Source organism: Fomitopsis serialis, assembly GCF_022376445.1.
Source record: "Fomitopsis serialis strain Sig1Antser10 chromosome Unknown B0H18scaffold_324, whole genome shotgun sequence".
NCBI classification, from domain to species: Eukaryota; Fungi; Basidiomycota; class Agaricomycetes; order Polyporales; family Fomitopsidaceae; genus Fomitopsis; species Fomitopsis serialis.
This window is the reverse complement of record NW_025955284.1, coordinates 16,552-31,530: the sequence shown is the minus strand read 5'-3', so window position 1 is coordinate 31,530 and position 14,979 is coordinate 16,552. Positions and strand designations below refer to the sequence as shown.

At 55.1% G+C, this 14,979-nt stretch overlaps 1 protein-coding gene across 1 annotated transcript; it reads left to right on the top strand.

Annotated features, from left to right (window-relative positions):
- Positions 1 to 13,668: 13,668 nt before the first annotated feature.
- On the top strand, positions 13,669 to 14,728 carry B0H18DRAFT_1128573 (uncharacterized protein; the record flags this gene model as incomplete). The annotated part of the gene is made up of 3 exons (XM_048035344.1): positions 13,669 to 13,810; positions 13,870 to 14,229; positions 14,289 to 14,728. The coding sequence occupies 3 exons, from the start codon at positions 13,669 to 13,671 to the stop codon at positions 14,726 to 14,728; spliced, it is 942 nt and encodes a 313-aa protein (XP_047885017.1).
- Positions 14,729 to 14,979: the final 251 nt, after the last annotated feature.

Here is a 14,979-nt window from a genome sequence, read left to right as displayed (position 1 = left end):
AGTCCGTCGCCGATACGAGAGGCGTCGTCGGTGATCGCCCGGAGGAGTAGCGCAGATATCGTCGCCGTCTTGTACGTCAGAGGCATGGGCGACGCTTTCCATTTGTCGAGCGCCTTCAGGCGCGTCCGATGCTCCTCCTCCGTGATGTCGTCGAGACCGCCACCAAGCGTCGACTGGGAGGCTTCACGCTGGCGGGTGATGATCGACAGGTTGGCCTTGACCGCACGGACGACCATCTGCTTGACGTCGTCCAGATACAGCCGGAAGAAGATCTCCGCGATGATGACCGCGTGTCGCATCGGACCAGTGAGCGTCGTGTACCGATTGTCGGCGAGGTGAAACGATGCCAGCGCGATGCGGAGACGGGTGAATACCATCTAAGATGAGGAATGGTCAGCGTGTGCATGTCTACGTTTTCCGTGCGACACAAATGGAGAGCACCATCGTTCATGATCGATGCAAGGATAAGCGAGAAGGCAGCGAAACGCAGCACGCAGCGTCGCAGCGCCTTAAAGAGCGCAGGAAAGTCTCGGAAAGACAGCCTCGCTATGGCGCAGACAGAAAATCGACACTCACGTTAAAGTGCGGTTCACCGTATGTCAATATCTGGGCCCTGCGCGACGCGTTCGCAGGCTCCAGGGTTCCGGCCTTCATCGGCCAGTGCCTCGGTTGGATGACTACCGGAGCCCCACGGTTTGGGATGATCTTCATGACGCCCTGATCGACAGTCGGGAGGCCGTTCGAGAGCAGAGCCCGCAGTATTTGTGCCCGACGCATCAGCGCAGGGACAAGAACCTTCGCGTTTCCGGTGTGAGCGTAGGCGAGAATACGCTCCCAGAGCGCCATGATCTCGACGTCAGCCGGGGAGGGAAGGTCACTGTCGAGATGAATGCCCTCCATGTCTGCGATGACTGCCTCCACCTTCTCCTTGTTCATATCCCAAATCTTCTCGATGATTGAAGTCACCCCATACGTCGTCCACGCCGTGTACGCAGGTGAGACCTGAGGACATGGATTGTCAGCACGTTCCTTCAGCCGTCGGTTAGCAAATAGTCGACTGACCTCTCCCTTGAATACGACGAGGTGAGACTGCAGCTCTTCAAAGACGGACGGGTGCTTCACCGCAGTCGCGAGGACGTAGAGGATGTCGCGATAGAGGTCGCTGTGTGCTACGCATTCAGCAAAGTAGCGACATGAGGAAGCTGTCGACACTCACCGTCCGTTTCGCTTCGACTCCGCAAACGCATGCATGTCAACTTGGTACACCGACTCAAATCGCAGCGCGCGAGGAGCGTTGGCCTCAAGGATCCTGCTATTGTAGCGGTCGTGCGGCATGCCGTTGGCGACCTTGTTGTAGATGTTTTGAAACACGCGACGAGTCGGGCCCTTGGCTGCGTACGCTCCAGCGAGCGCCATACCACAGATACCGTGCGTAGTCTCATGCTGTCCGGCACTCGGGCGAACGCGATGCGAGATAAGACCGTATGCTTGGAAGGAGATGGGCTGAATAGCGACGGTGGTTGGGTTGTGTTCCGAAAAGTCGGTGTCGTCATCGTCGTCGCCGCCGCGATTCTCGTCGTCATCATTGGGTTCCACGACGTCTCGATTGCCAAGGTCAAGAGGCGGTGGGAGTCCATCGCTACCGATATCAATGCTTGAGCTCCGACTGGCAGGGCCGGGCGAGGCAGGGCCGGGCGCGACATCGTCCTGTTCGAGGTGACTGCGACTGAGGTCCAGGCGGGCCTTGCGATTGATCGCGTCGACGAAGGGATCGAGCGATGTCGGAGTCGCGGTGGCCTGGATGTTACCAATGTGGCGAATGAACGCCTGGGGATACACCGACACGACAGGCGCACTGGCCCCGGCTCCACGAAAGATGCCCTCGACGTCCTGCCATCGGCGACGATCATTCTCCTCGTCGTCCGAGTCGACATCGGCTGGTGCAAACGGGTTGTCGTCGTCGTCGTCGTCGTCGTCGTCGTCGTCGTCGTCGTCACCACCACGACGGGGCGCACCACGTCTCCGCCTGTTACCGCGTCTACGTACATCGTAGTCCTCCATGCGGAGGGTGTCGCCGTACGCAGGCTGGAACATGTCGTTCGCCGTGCGAAGGTTCATCTTGACGTCGCACTTCTTCAACCGCTGAGGGTCAGCGACCTGGAAGCGAGGGACACGCATGCCTCGCGAGTCGTAAACTCTGATCTCGCGTCCCTCGTCGTCGCGAAGAGGAAGGTTGTCAAGGTCGGTCACGAGCCGCGGTCACGGGGGTTATGGGATAGGTACAGGGGGGCCCTCGCCCGGACGTCGCGGACAGGGCGGGGTACCCATTCGTCAACCTCGCTGCACCTGGTGGCGGATGTCAGCGTTGATACAGCACATAATAAAGTTGTATTGCGTACTCAATGTGAGATGCTATCGCGAATGCGACATACCGAATCTTGGTGTAGTCGCGGTCGCGAAGCCAGTTCAACTCCTCCGTCGCCTGCATGTTGTCGCGTGCGAGCGCGACGTTCTGGCCGTAGCGACAAACGATAGAGATGGCTCGTGCTCGGTGATAAACCCGTCCTTCTTCCACGCCTTGGGCGCGCAATCGACCCAACGCGCCCAGTTGTCGTGAATGAGCCCAGAAAGCTCCCTGAACTCTTCGAGATTGAGGTCGATGGTGAGGTGCAGGCTGGCGGCGTAGAGGCCACATCGTTCGCGATCAATGCAGGAGTGACGTGAGACGGTGAGCGACATGTGCGCGAGATAGGGTGGAGCGAAACGTAGTCAGTATCTGTGGACGACGTATGGCCGCTGAACGACACTCACAAGCGTTCGTACACGCCCTTGCGTGTAGCTTGGTGGGGTCTCTGCGGGCGTTGCTGTCGCCGTAGTCCCTCGAAACGGTGATGTCCTTGGTGTTGATGAGCGACAGCATTTTGCAGAGGAATAGGATCATGATCTCCGCGTGATGCGGAAGAAGGCGCGTGTCCAGGCCGTTCTTCCCGTATTTGCGCTCCAGCGCCTCGAGCCTCTCGTCCTCGACAGTCGGATCGACCTCGAAGTGCTCTCGGGGACGCAACGCAAGCCACAGATCCTGCGTACCGACGCGTCCGATATACAGCATCCGGCCGTGCAAGTTGAAGCCAGGGTCGAAGTACTTCGCCTTGAACGCGAAGAACGTCTTCAGCAGATCAATCTTACCCATCCAATTGTGGTCGATGAGCACGTTCGGAATGCCAGCGTCGAGCCCGGGGTAAAGCGACGACGCTGCGAAGAAGTCCAAAGCATGCTGACTGATGTTCCACAGGAGGTCCTCGCTGCGAGCGTCGATGGTATAGTGGTCGTCGATCGTCAGGTTGATGCGTTTGCTCAGGAGGCTCATCGCACGTTCGGCGTTCCCTGTTTCGTAGATCCTGCGCAGGTCCGACAGACGAAGGTTCTTTTGCGGGAGGTGCTCCCAGTCGGTAAGCTTGTCCATCGGGTCGTTGCCTTGGAACATGGTGTTGTAGATGTCGCTCTGCCGAATGTTGGACTCAGCGCTGATGGCGTCGGGAACATCGGCGAGGTCGAAGGGCCCCTCGGTTCCGTTGAGAGTGCGATTGATGTGCTGCTCCGCAACGACGCTGGAACGTGTAGACGTTAGTCGTAGTGTCTCGCAGACGAAACAACCGCTTGGACGTACACATCTGGAGCATCCACCAACGCGGTGAGCACCTCGCTGGGAGACAGAGGCTCACTCCTGTCATCGACGTCCTCCTCGCTGTGTTTGTCGGAATCCATAAGTACACCCGCCGAGACATCAAAAGTAAGGGATGACTTGCTCGTCGTGTAGACCAACGGGATCGTCTTCAAACATGATGTCCCCGACGGCTGAACGGCAACAAGAGGAGAAGGGAGATGGTCTGGAAGAGAGAGGGGGGAACCTAACTGTACGCTAACGGTACAGGTTAGGTTATATCGCGACATGGTCCGACAAATCCGACGTCGGAGTGATGGAAATCTTCTTGTCGCGTCGCGACGGATCGTAGAACCATCGGCCTGCATATGCTCTTCTGATAGTGCCTTGCTCCAATCATCCAGAAATACTCTCATCATTTCATCCCAATGACTTCCGAGACGCTCTGGACCTGGTGCCGTCGCCGGCAGGTATTGAGATTGCATGAACGAATGTATTTACGCAGGGCCTAACATGATCCGACCGGTGCTACTCCCGACCATCGCACTTCATGCATCTGAAACCATCTTGAGGTTCTGCCCACTAGTCTCTGAGGGACGCGGACGGCTTCCAGACGGCTTCGTCGCGCCCTTGACGATGGGATTGAACTTCTTGGCACCGTATTCATCCTCGTCCTCCGAATCATCCTGAAGACTTTTGCCTTGATCTCGGTTAGCTTCGAAGGCGGCATGGATGGAAGCGACCACATACCTGTGTTTTTCTTCGCGCTCGGTTTCTTGGAAGCCGAACCAGCATTCTTCGCCTTCGATGTGTCGGCCGACTTCCTGGGGGCGCTGGGGCCGCCACCTTGGCCTTCTTCTCGGCCCGACCGTCTGCATCCGCCGCATTGGATTGACGTTTGGCGGGAACTACTGAAGGGTGTGAGCTATCCGGGCTAAACGGCGTCATCACGTGAAAACAGACCGGTCGATGATGTCGACGCCTGAGTCGCGGTGGCGGACGCAGCGCTGGAGGAGGTACTCTGTCGCGGGGCCTTCTTGCCTCCTCCTGCAGAGGGCTTCGCATCGGCCTTAGCAGAGAGGTCAGCCTTAGGCTTCATGTTCTTCACGACCTTTCTTTCCACTGGCCGCGGTGGCTCATCGTCGGTCGTAGCGTCTAGATCGATCGTCTCTGGCTCCGCAACCTTGCGAGCTGCAAACAGACGGTCAGGCATCAGCTTAGTTTCTGTCGCGGAGATTATACAGCAGAAAGCGTGAGCCTTATGCGCAATTCCATGGTACGACGGACTCGCTCACGGCGGTGTCCCTCAACAGGAATTATCCTCGCCTTCACGTTCTGTAGCACCCGTGCAACGGCAGCCGCACTGGGAGGCTCCTCAGTAGACGGCGCATCAAAGTCGTAGAGTCCTGCAACGCGTACGTTCATGCACGCCACATTCTCCGATCGCACCAAATCCAAAGGATGACACCAGCAATAATAATGACGCACCTGGCTTGCCTGGCTCCAACACCGTAAACGTTCCCGATGAACCCGTCATCTTACGTGGCTGAAATCCGGAAGACTTGTCTCGAGGTCCCGCTGTAGTAACAACGGAGTCAGTAATGGGCAGAAAGCGCCACCAGAGGCATCGTGCGCAGTGTAAGTAATGTCGGAGAATCGGATCGCACAAAATGTATGAAAGGTGACACATCGTTCGCAAACGATACACGTAACGTGAAGCCCATGAGCACTCAGCGGAATGGTACTCACCTGCCGACGTTTTCTCACGTCGTGGAGGCGTCACTGGGAGATCGGCCTGGGGCTGTGGCTTTGTCGGACGGGTCTCGACATGACGGGGTGCCTGTGGCGCATTCGCCGGTGTCTGGTATACAGTCCGTCAGTGGAGCTGCCAATAGTGTAGAGGGAAATCGCTCACCTCTAGTACTTCAACATGCTCACTGTCTGGGATGCTCATGATTTCATCGTCGTCTGGAGTGGGTATGAAGGTCTGCGTCGCAAGTGCGTTGTCGAAGGTGTTGTCGACCTCTGGATCCAGTTCATAGGGAGCGTCCTCGTCACTGTCCAAGATGATGGCACGCGACTTGGGAGGCCCCGACTTGCGCTTTCCCTTCATCGGCTCAGGCTTCGAGTTGTCGCCACTGGGCTTAGCGTCGGACTTGGATCCCTGCGCTGGTGCGACAGTAGGCTTTGTCGCGGACTTCTCCTCTCTCTTGCTAGTCGATCCTGACGCCTCCGACTTCTTTTTGGCCTTTGCTTTCTCCTCCTCGTCATCGATCACTAGCACACCATGAAGCTACACCTGAAATGAGCCAGACGGTCGTCACGAGAATGAGGAAGGCTTACTCTGAATATAGGCCCGACGCTTTTTCTGTGGGTGTGAACCTCCGACACGAGCGATGGCATCTCGTAATCTACCGTTGTTCTGTCGAAGGGCAAACTCTCTGATTCTCCTTCCTTCCAGAGACGTCGTCTGGTGCATGTCTGAATGGCTGCCTGTCGACCGACGAAGAGTACGTCGTCATCATATCATTGTGAGGGGACGTGTCGTGGCGCACCTGTACTATTGCATCCATAGCTAACGACCACTCCCTCGACAGCGGTGCAGTCCGCTTTGGGTTCCCGGTATCCGGTACGCGATACTTTCCAAGGGGGCTGGCCTCGAGCGTGGCAACCAGGTCGCACAGCTGCTTTCGCTCCAGCTGCATGCTGGACGCGACCTGCAGCAATCCGACTTTCTCCGCGATGTCCTCGATGGTCACGCTATGCCAGATCTCCTCATTCATCACGAAGTCGTCAGGCTCCGTGGGCTGGTCCCAGAACGCAAAATAGGTCCCCATAGTCGCAAACGGATCGTCGTCGTCGTCAGGCTGTCCGACGTGGCTGTAGATATTCATCGCCTCTCGCAAGAGAAACCGTAGATTGCTGGGCAAGATGCCCAAGACTTTGCTCGTGCGATAGGTGCGAATGATGGAATCCTCAACAACCGCCGCGCGTACAGCCACTCGTAGCTCCTGACTTCCTTCATGCTAGTTGCCGTTCGGAGGATGTCTCTAGAGGTGCCACTGCGAATGAGTCGGTATCCCAAAGGATTGGCTGGATACTCCGTCGGATACCCATTCCTCGGGAGGGGCTTAACCCCGACCTTGAGTAGCAACGCATTATGATGAGTTGTGATTGAGTACAGCCCACCCATGCCGTTCCAGAACCTCAGCGCCGCCGGATTAACAACAACAGAGTCGGATTTAGGCAGAATGAGCTGTTTGTTCTTATACACAGCCCCCGACGCGACGATCGCCTTGAGCGCCTGCTTGTTTGTCGGCCTATGGATGGTGATGTCCGACATGCTGTGCTCGAGATCAGGCATTAGGTGTGCCTTCCCCAATATGAAGACATCGGCAATCTAGAAAGACCAAAGACGTGAGCGCTTACATTGTCATGCTGCGTTATGGATGTGGATGACATACCCTATCCAGGATAGTATGATGCTGGGCCGCGTTCAATTCTTCCGCCCTCCATCTGTTCGCAGCAATGAAGATGGCATTGGTCGCGTCGTTGAAGTCTTGCGTTGCGGCGTTCGAGCCGCGGTAGTACCAATGGAGCCCCTCGAACCAACCAGCAACCTGCGACACAGGCAGCGCATCAGCATTCCGTCGGGACAACACATCGTGAATCAAAGTCAGGCCAGACAGCGGCGAGGCGCTGGGCCGGCATCGTTCTCGAACGATGCGAGCAAAGCTTCCGATAATATGTCGGGAGGTACACATCGATCGCAAACGATGCCGCAGTCCGCGAGGGAGTCGGTGTGACATATCTGGTGAGCGACATACCTCTTTGAAAGCCAAAGGTGTCTGGCTGAATGCCCTGTGGAGGTCCCGGAAGACGCTGATCGTGAGGAATGGTAAGGGCTTCAAATTTCCGCCGTCATCGCGTTCCGACAAACTGTACAACACCCGAGAGAGCAGCTGGTCGTAGTTCCGAGTCGCTGTGGAAAGCCTTCGCTGCTCCTTGGGCACTCGATAGGACTTGGTTAACTCGGCGTCCTCGACGGGGAAGTGTTCGCGGAGGAGGGCCACAACGGCGATGCGGTAGGTGGCGAGTGCGGAACAATACTCGGGCATGTCGATTCCAAGCATCATAAACATGTTGTCGACACCTCGGAACGCGTCTACATACGCATCGTCGAGGGCTTCCATGATCGCGTCGTCGTGGAATATGCCCTGGAATCGCCGTTCACCCAGGGAAAAGTTGCGAGCGAGTATCGCCAGCTCCTCGGCAGTGTAGGGGTAAGGGGCAACCGACTTGGACGTACCCAACGCACCCCTCATCGTCTGGAAAGAGGGCCAGGCCTCGCCACGAACGACCTCGATGTCGCCGACGTTCTCGGCATTGCTGGGGTTGTCGGCGCGAGATGCCTCATCTGTCGCGTCGGCTCTCTGCTCAGATCTCCCGGTGTAGACGCAGTCGACCAAAGCCATGCGTTCAGACTGTCGTATGAAGATCCATGAAAGCAGCTGCGACATGAAGATCCGTATGAGGCCACGGATCTCGTATAGGCGTCAGATACGTACCGTCCCGTGGGCATCGCTGAGGTTCTTCAGCCACGACACTCGGAACTCCGGCTGAGCCCTGAAGTGCGACCCGTGTCGCGTCATCGAGAGGACCATGAGGAGCATGTAGACGTTCATGATGATCCGTGACATCGACGAGTTGATATTCAGCTTCAGCTTCGACAAGGTGAGCGACTGGTGCTTCTTCATGAACTCTGCCATTCCGAGGTCTGCTAGGATGCTGCGGATTCGGTTCAACTTCTGGACCAGCGACTCTTCCTCCGTCTCCGAGTGTTGAACCTTGGACTCGTTGCGCGACAGATGATCCGCAAGCTCTTCATCCGACTGAATCTTCTCTGTAGCGGTGGCGACATTTGTCAGAAGACATGAGGACAGCTTAGCATAGCGGGCTTACTGAGGTCGTACAATCGCACACCCCACCATCGTACCTCCTCCATCCGACGTTCGAGATCATCCATGGTGTCTAGATCGACATCATCACTCGACGACTTCGCTCCCTCTGATGCGCTATGGACACGCCATCGTCATCCTCTGTCGCCATTCCACGTCGCTCTCTGAGCTCCTTTCTCCATTTCGCGTACAGCTCGTTTGCGGTCCGATATCGGTGTTGTCCAGCAAGCGCGAGTACAGACCGAGGCTCCACGCTGTCTTGGAGGTCGAATTCCGGAAGGTCCGACCCGAGAAGCTCACTCCCGACAGGGGCTGGATCGCGAATGAGCTCGCGCGTGGCCACGGCGAATATCAGGTGAGAGTCGGTTTGGAAACCATGAGCGTGACGGTTCGTGATGTTCGCCTTCAGCCGGGACATGGCTCCCCTGTCGAGGGGCCGATCGTTGTACATGCCGAAGCGGGGAACGATAGCATCCGTCTTCGTCTCGATGATGTCGAACTTCATCGTCCCCAGAAACGCGTCGCGTGCCCTCCTATCCAACTCGAGCCGCCTCGCCGGGCTGATTTCGTCCCACTCGGTCTAGGTAATATCTCTCAGAAAACATGGAATCGATGGAGAGCAGCAATTACGAACGGTCATCGAGTCCCAGAGTTTGCTTTCCTCCTCGCTAATGTCCTTGTCTCGCGCGCGGCTGTCCTGCGGGATCTCAGTGCCATCCGCGACGTTTCGTGCTCCCTTCGCTGTCGCATTCTGCGCTTTTTTGCCGCGCTTGTTGGTGCGCGACCGCTCGCTGGTGTCTTTGGCTTTGCCACGGGCAGAAGGCATTGTGAGGGGCAGCGAGTAGGGGGGGCAGTGGGGCTGGGGGCAGTTCGGCGTCAAGAGATAGTGTCGTGGTGCAACAGAGGAACGACGCCAGTGATTGTCGGACATGCCTGCCACACAGGAGGCAGGCAGTGTTACCAAGAACCGGGCTGAGGCATGTGACTATTGGCCGGGTGCAGAAGCGATCTAGAAATTCCCTTGACCGGGAGCAGTCACCTCCGAAACGGATCTGTAATGTGATCTCACTGCTTGTGCGGTACTTAAAAAGCCCTCGCTATGTAGATGAAACAATGTGATCCTGGCAAATAAATCACACTACTTTGATACAAGCACACAATCTTACAAGGTGTGCGTTTTCACTGCAGAGGGTGGAGGCGGTCATATATCCACGTATCAGAGTCTTACTGGAGCAAAAGATCCCCGATCGATCACGATCGAAAGTCTTGACGGGAGAAGTCACACACAATATCCACTCAATCAAATGATTCTGATGTTCCTCATTCCACTCCGACGTGTCATGTTTGCGTGTCGTGCGATGTATGTTCTGTGCGACATAGCTGAATGCAATGGCCATTCAACATGAGAATGACTCTCATGACGCACTGTCCGTCCTTGCGACACTGATTAGTTCCATCCAGGCTTGATACGCGCCGGACAGCGCTCCGACAGATACGCGTCACCACCAAATGGCGTGCTCAGGCACAGTTCCACTCCAAAATCACATGGTCTACCTTCATGACAGTGAAGTTACCCGAGCCTTCCGGAAGAGCGTGTCACTTGATTCAACCCAAAATCTGCGGTCGAATTGATAGACCGGGCGGCTGCGCTACGTCGGAGTGTCGCCTAAGGCAACGGAGGGCACCTGGTGGCCCCTCTCAGTGTCGGAATCCTCCAGGGTATGTCGGGGTGGTACTACGAATGTGAAACGACATGGTGATGAATTGCTGTATCGTCTTTGAACGATGCATACCGACACAACTGATTGTAGATGGAAAGTGGGGCGAATTCGACATCGACAGAAGCGCGCCAGGTATTTAGACTTGAAGGTTTACTACTGCACGCTCATCCACTCATTTCTTTCAGTCAATCAGCTCGCCGACATTGTTTATGTCGCTGTCCTCGTCGTCGTCTGCACATCGTAAGCTTCAGGATATCATGAGGAACACTGTCCGTGGACATACCCAACGTCATGTCCTCTACGTAACGTCGGATCTGAGCGATCGTTTCCATGGCTGAGGGCATGTACAGGTCTGTAAGCTGGACTGGGTCAGGTAATGCTGATACGGAATTAGCGAGTGAGCACGAAATTTTGGACGGAGGTGCGTACATGCCAGGCGTGAATTCACTGAAATCCCACCAGATGTTAGTACGAAGCCATGAGAATGGAAAGTAAGGCAGCGTACACATCCAGCGCAGAGTAATGGCAGCACCGGCCCGGCGGCATATGACGTGGTCAGCGTTCGGAGCGATGACCTCTGGCTTGAGTCCCTTGTGCGACATCAAGAATGCCATGATGTCGTGAGTGTCGCGGGGAATGGCGGGGTCGTAGGTGATCCACTGAAACATGGCAAGCAGCAGGACAGGGAAGCTTTCTTTCTGTTCCGATCGCATGAGCGACCGCATCCATCGGGGTGTCTGCGTGTCGGACGGTTCAGTCTTGCGATAGACAGAATCGTCGGACCTCCGACTTACGAGGATGTGGCAGCGGACCAACAACTCGAAGTTGAGGAAGTCCAGTGGACTGTTGAAAGCAGCCCACAGTGTGCTTTCGAGGCATTGAAGAGCGTCCGCATCCCACGCCTCTGGAGCTGGAGGGGGGTCGGTGAACAGACTGCCGCTTAACAGGACGTCGTTGCGGAAACGGGGCGATTGGCGTCCACGGGGGTCAAGTTAAAGATGAGGTAGCGAAGCTGGGATATGTCACAAATGCCAACCATGACACCAGGACGAAGAATGTAGGGGGAATGAATGTGGACGTCGTCAGGAATTCTTCGTCGTTAAAACACATGGATGGGGCCATCGGATCTTGTCCCGACAGTTCTTTGAAACGGGCTCCGACCCGACCCTCGGGTGCTCCGATTTAACCTGGATACGAATGATCGTATCCGCACGCTGATTAGTTAATGATCACTCAAGCTCCCCGACATCTCGGCTGTCGTCGGGGGCTTTCAGACCGTGGGCCCCCCTGTCTATGTTTCAACGACTTAGAAGATCCACGGTTGATGAGAAACTACTGAGATTTCCTGAAGGTATCACGATTACGGCGACACTCTCTCTAAACGACACATGCCAATCCGACAGATAGTGCAGCGACAGTCGGACAGATCCAACGTTGACAAGCGCACAAAACTTCCTGCTGCTCAAATACGTAAATACCACATTTCGGCGGGGATACATGGCTACCCGTCACAGACATTGTCGCTCAGCCCATAATCTCGTCGCTACTATCTGTTTCGCTATCCTCCTCGTCATCTAGGAAGCATAAGTTGTGAAGGTGTTATGAATACCTCGAAAACAATCTGGGCACATACCAGTCTCAATGTCCTCTATAAAACGTCGGATGTGAGCAAGTGAACCTAAGCTCGTGTACAAGTCTTTAACCCGGCCCAGGCGAGGCAAAGCTATTGTCGCATTAGCAAGGTGGGACGGACATTCACACGTAGATACGTACACGCCAAGCGGGAGTTCACTGAAAGCCAACATACATGTCAGTACAACACCGCAGGTATGCAGAGGACACCGTACACATCCAACGGAGAGTGATATTGACGAGGCCTCGCATATATACTTGAGGGTTGGCTTTCAGGTCGATAACCTCTGGCTTTAATCCCTTGTGCGACATCAAGAATGTTGTGATATCGTGAGTGTCGCAGGGAATGGCCGCCGGGTCGTAGGTGATCCACTGAAACATAGCAAGCAGCAGGACCGGAAAGTTCTTTTGCTGTCCCGAACGCATGAGCGACCGCATCCATCGGGGTGTCTGTGTGTCGGATGATTTAGTCTTGCGATAGACACAATCGTCGGAGGTCCCGACTTACGAGGATTTGGCAGCGAACGAACAGCTCAAAGGCTGGCACGTTCAAGGGACTATCGAAGAGTGCCCATAGCGTGTTTTCGAGGCGTTGCAGAGTGTCGGCATCCCACGCCTCTGGATCTGGAGGGAGATCGGTGAACAGTCGGCTGCCCGTCACGATCTCATGACGGGGACGGGGAGATAGATTGCCTGGGGGTGCCAGTAAGGACATGATGCCCAGAACAAAGTCGACAGTGCAAGGTCCAACCATGGCAGCAGCTCTGAGAGAGTGGGGGGTGAAGTGATATGGACCTGGTTGGAATCACGCTGTCGTTAAAAGTCAACGACGGGGGAAACCGGACGTTGGCCCGACAGAGCCTGCTGCACCTCGAGGCTCGCATCCAGTGATCTCCGATTGATTCCGGTGATTGTGTCGGCATACCGATGGGTGGATGATGACGCAAGGTCGCTGACACACCGGCCATCTTCTGAGAGAATCACAAGGTGCGTCCGATGGCCTATAAATAAGCGACAAAAAAGACATAGAGTTTGATACAACCGATTTGCCTTTCCTGAAGCCTTCGAAAGGACTACTGGAGTTTGTTTCTATGCATGATCTTACAAGTTGACGCCATTGAATGCGGAACCTGGCAGTGGGTTCACCAGAACAGTACATCTCGACTGAATGGATGCTGCAACGAGGGTATGTCTTTACGAATGACAAGCGTTCAGCAAGCCTCAACCGACTCCATCATGGGTTTCTGTAATGACTACTGTCAGACGTCACGACACAAGCTACGGTAATAGAGATGGGACTGGATATCTCAACTGTTTCTGTCCATTGGTAGCTGAGGTGAATCATGCTAGCTATTGACACTCTAATGTTAATGGGCGCATCGATTGCGAACGATGTGGTCCACCTCAGACACACTGCGACAAGTCCCATTGTGGGAGGGAATTCAAGACAACCATTTTCCCTGTGTGGACCCTAACCCTATCACATGGTTACCACGACGCAGTACTTGCGGATGAATCGTTCATGAAAGATACAGCACTATCGGCTTTATCGTCCATGAACGATGTAGCACTGTAGGATAAATCGTTCACGAACGACGTAACACTGTCGTATACAACTGCAGTGCTGTCGGAGGCATCGATCATGAACGATGTAGCACTGTCGGATACATCTGCAGTACTGTCGGCTACACCATCCATGAACGATGTAGCACTGTCGGAGATCTCTGCAGTGCTGTCGGATGCATCGTTCATGAACGACGCATCCGACCTGTCGCATACATCTGCGGCTATTGTAGCCGGCAGTGCTGTATCGTTCATGAACGATGCATCCGACAGTCGTAGGATGCATCGTTCATGAACGATGTAACGCTGTCGCATACATCTGCAGCGATTGTAGCCGGCAGTGTTGTATCGTTCATGAACGATGCATCCGACCTGTCGCATACATCTGCAGCGATTGTAGCCGGCGGTGCTGTATCGTTCATGAACGATGTAGCCCTGTCGCATACATCTGCAGCAATTGTAGCTGGCGGTGCTGTATCGTTCATGAACGATGTAGCCCTGTCGCATACATCTGCAGCGATTGTAGCCGGCGGTGCTGTATCGTTCATGAACGATGTAGCCCTGTCGCATACATCTGCAGCGATTGTAGCCGGCGGTGCTGTATCGTTCATGAACGATGTAGCACTGTCGCATACATCTGCAGCGATTGTAGCTGGCGGTGCTGTATCGTTCATGAACGATGCATCCGACAGTCGTAGGATGCATCGTTCATGAACGATGTAACGCTGTCGCATACATCTGCAGCGATTGTAGCCGGCAGTGTTGTATCGTTCATGAACGATGCATCCGACCTGACATCTGCAGCGATTGTAGCTGGCGGTGCTGTATCGTTCATGAACGATGTAGCCCTGTCGCATACATCTGCAGCGATTGTAGCCGGCGGTGCTGTATCGTTCATGAACGATGCATCCGACCTGTCGCATACATCTGCAGCGATTGTAGCCGGCGGTGCTGTATCGTTCATGAACGATGTAGCACTGTCGCATACATCTGCAGCGATTGTAGCCGGCGGTGCTGTATCGTTCATGAACGATGTAGCCCTGTCGCATACATCTGCAGCGATTGTAGCCGGCGGTGCTGTATCGTTCATGAACGATGTAGCACTGTCGCATACATCTGCAGCGATTGTAGCTGGCGGTGCTGTATCGTTCATGAACGATGCATCCGACAGTCGTAGGATGCATCGTTCATGAACGATGTAACGCTGTCGCATACATCTGCAGCGATTGTAGCCGGCAGTGCTGTATCGTTCATGAACGATGCATCCGACAGTTGTAGGATGCATCGTTTACGAACGATGTAACACTGTCGCATACATCTGCATAGCTGCAGATGTATGCGACAGTGCTACATCGTTCGTAAACGATACATCCTACAACTGCCGGCTTCATCGTTCATGAGCGATACAGCACTGTCGGCTACATCGTTCATGAACGATGTAGCA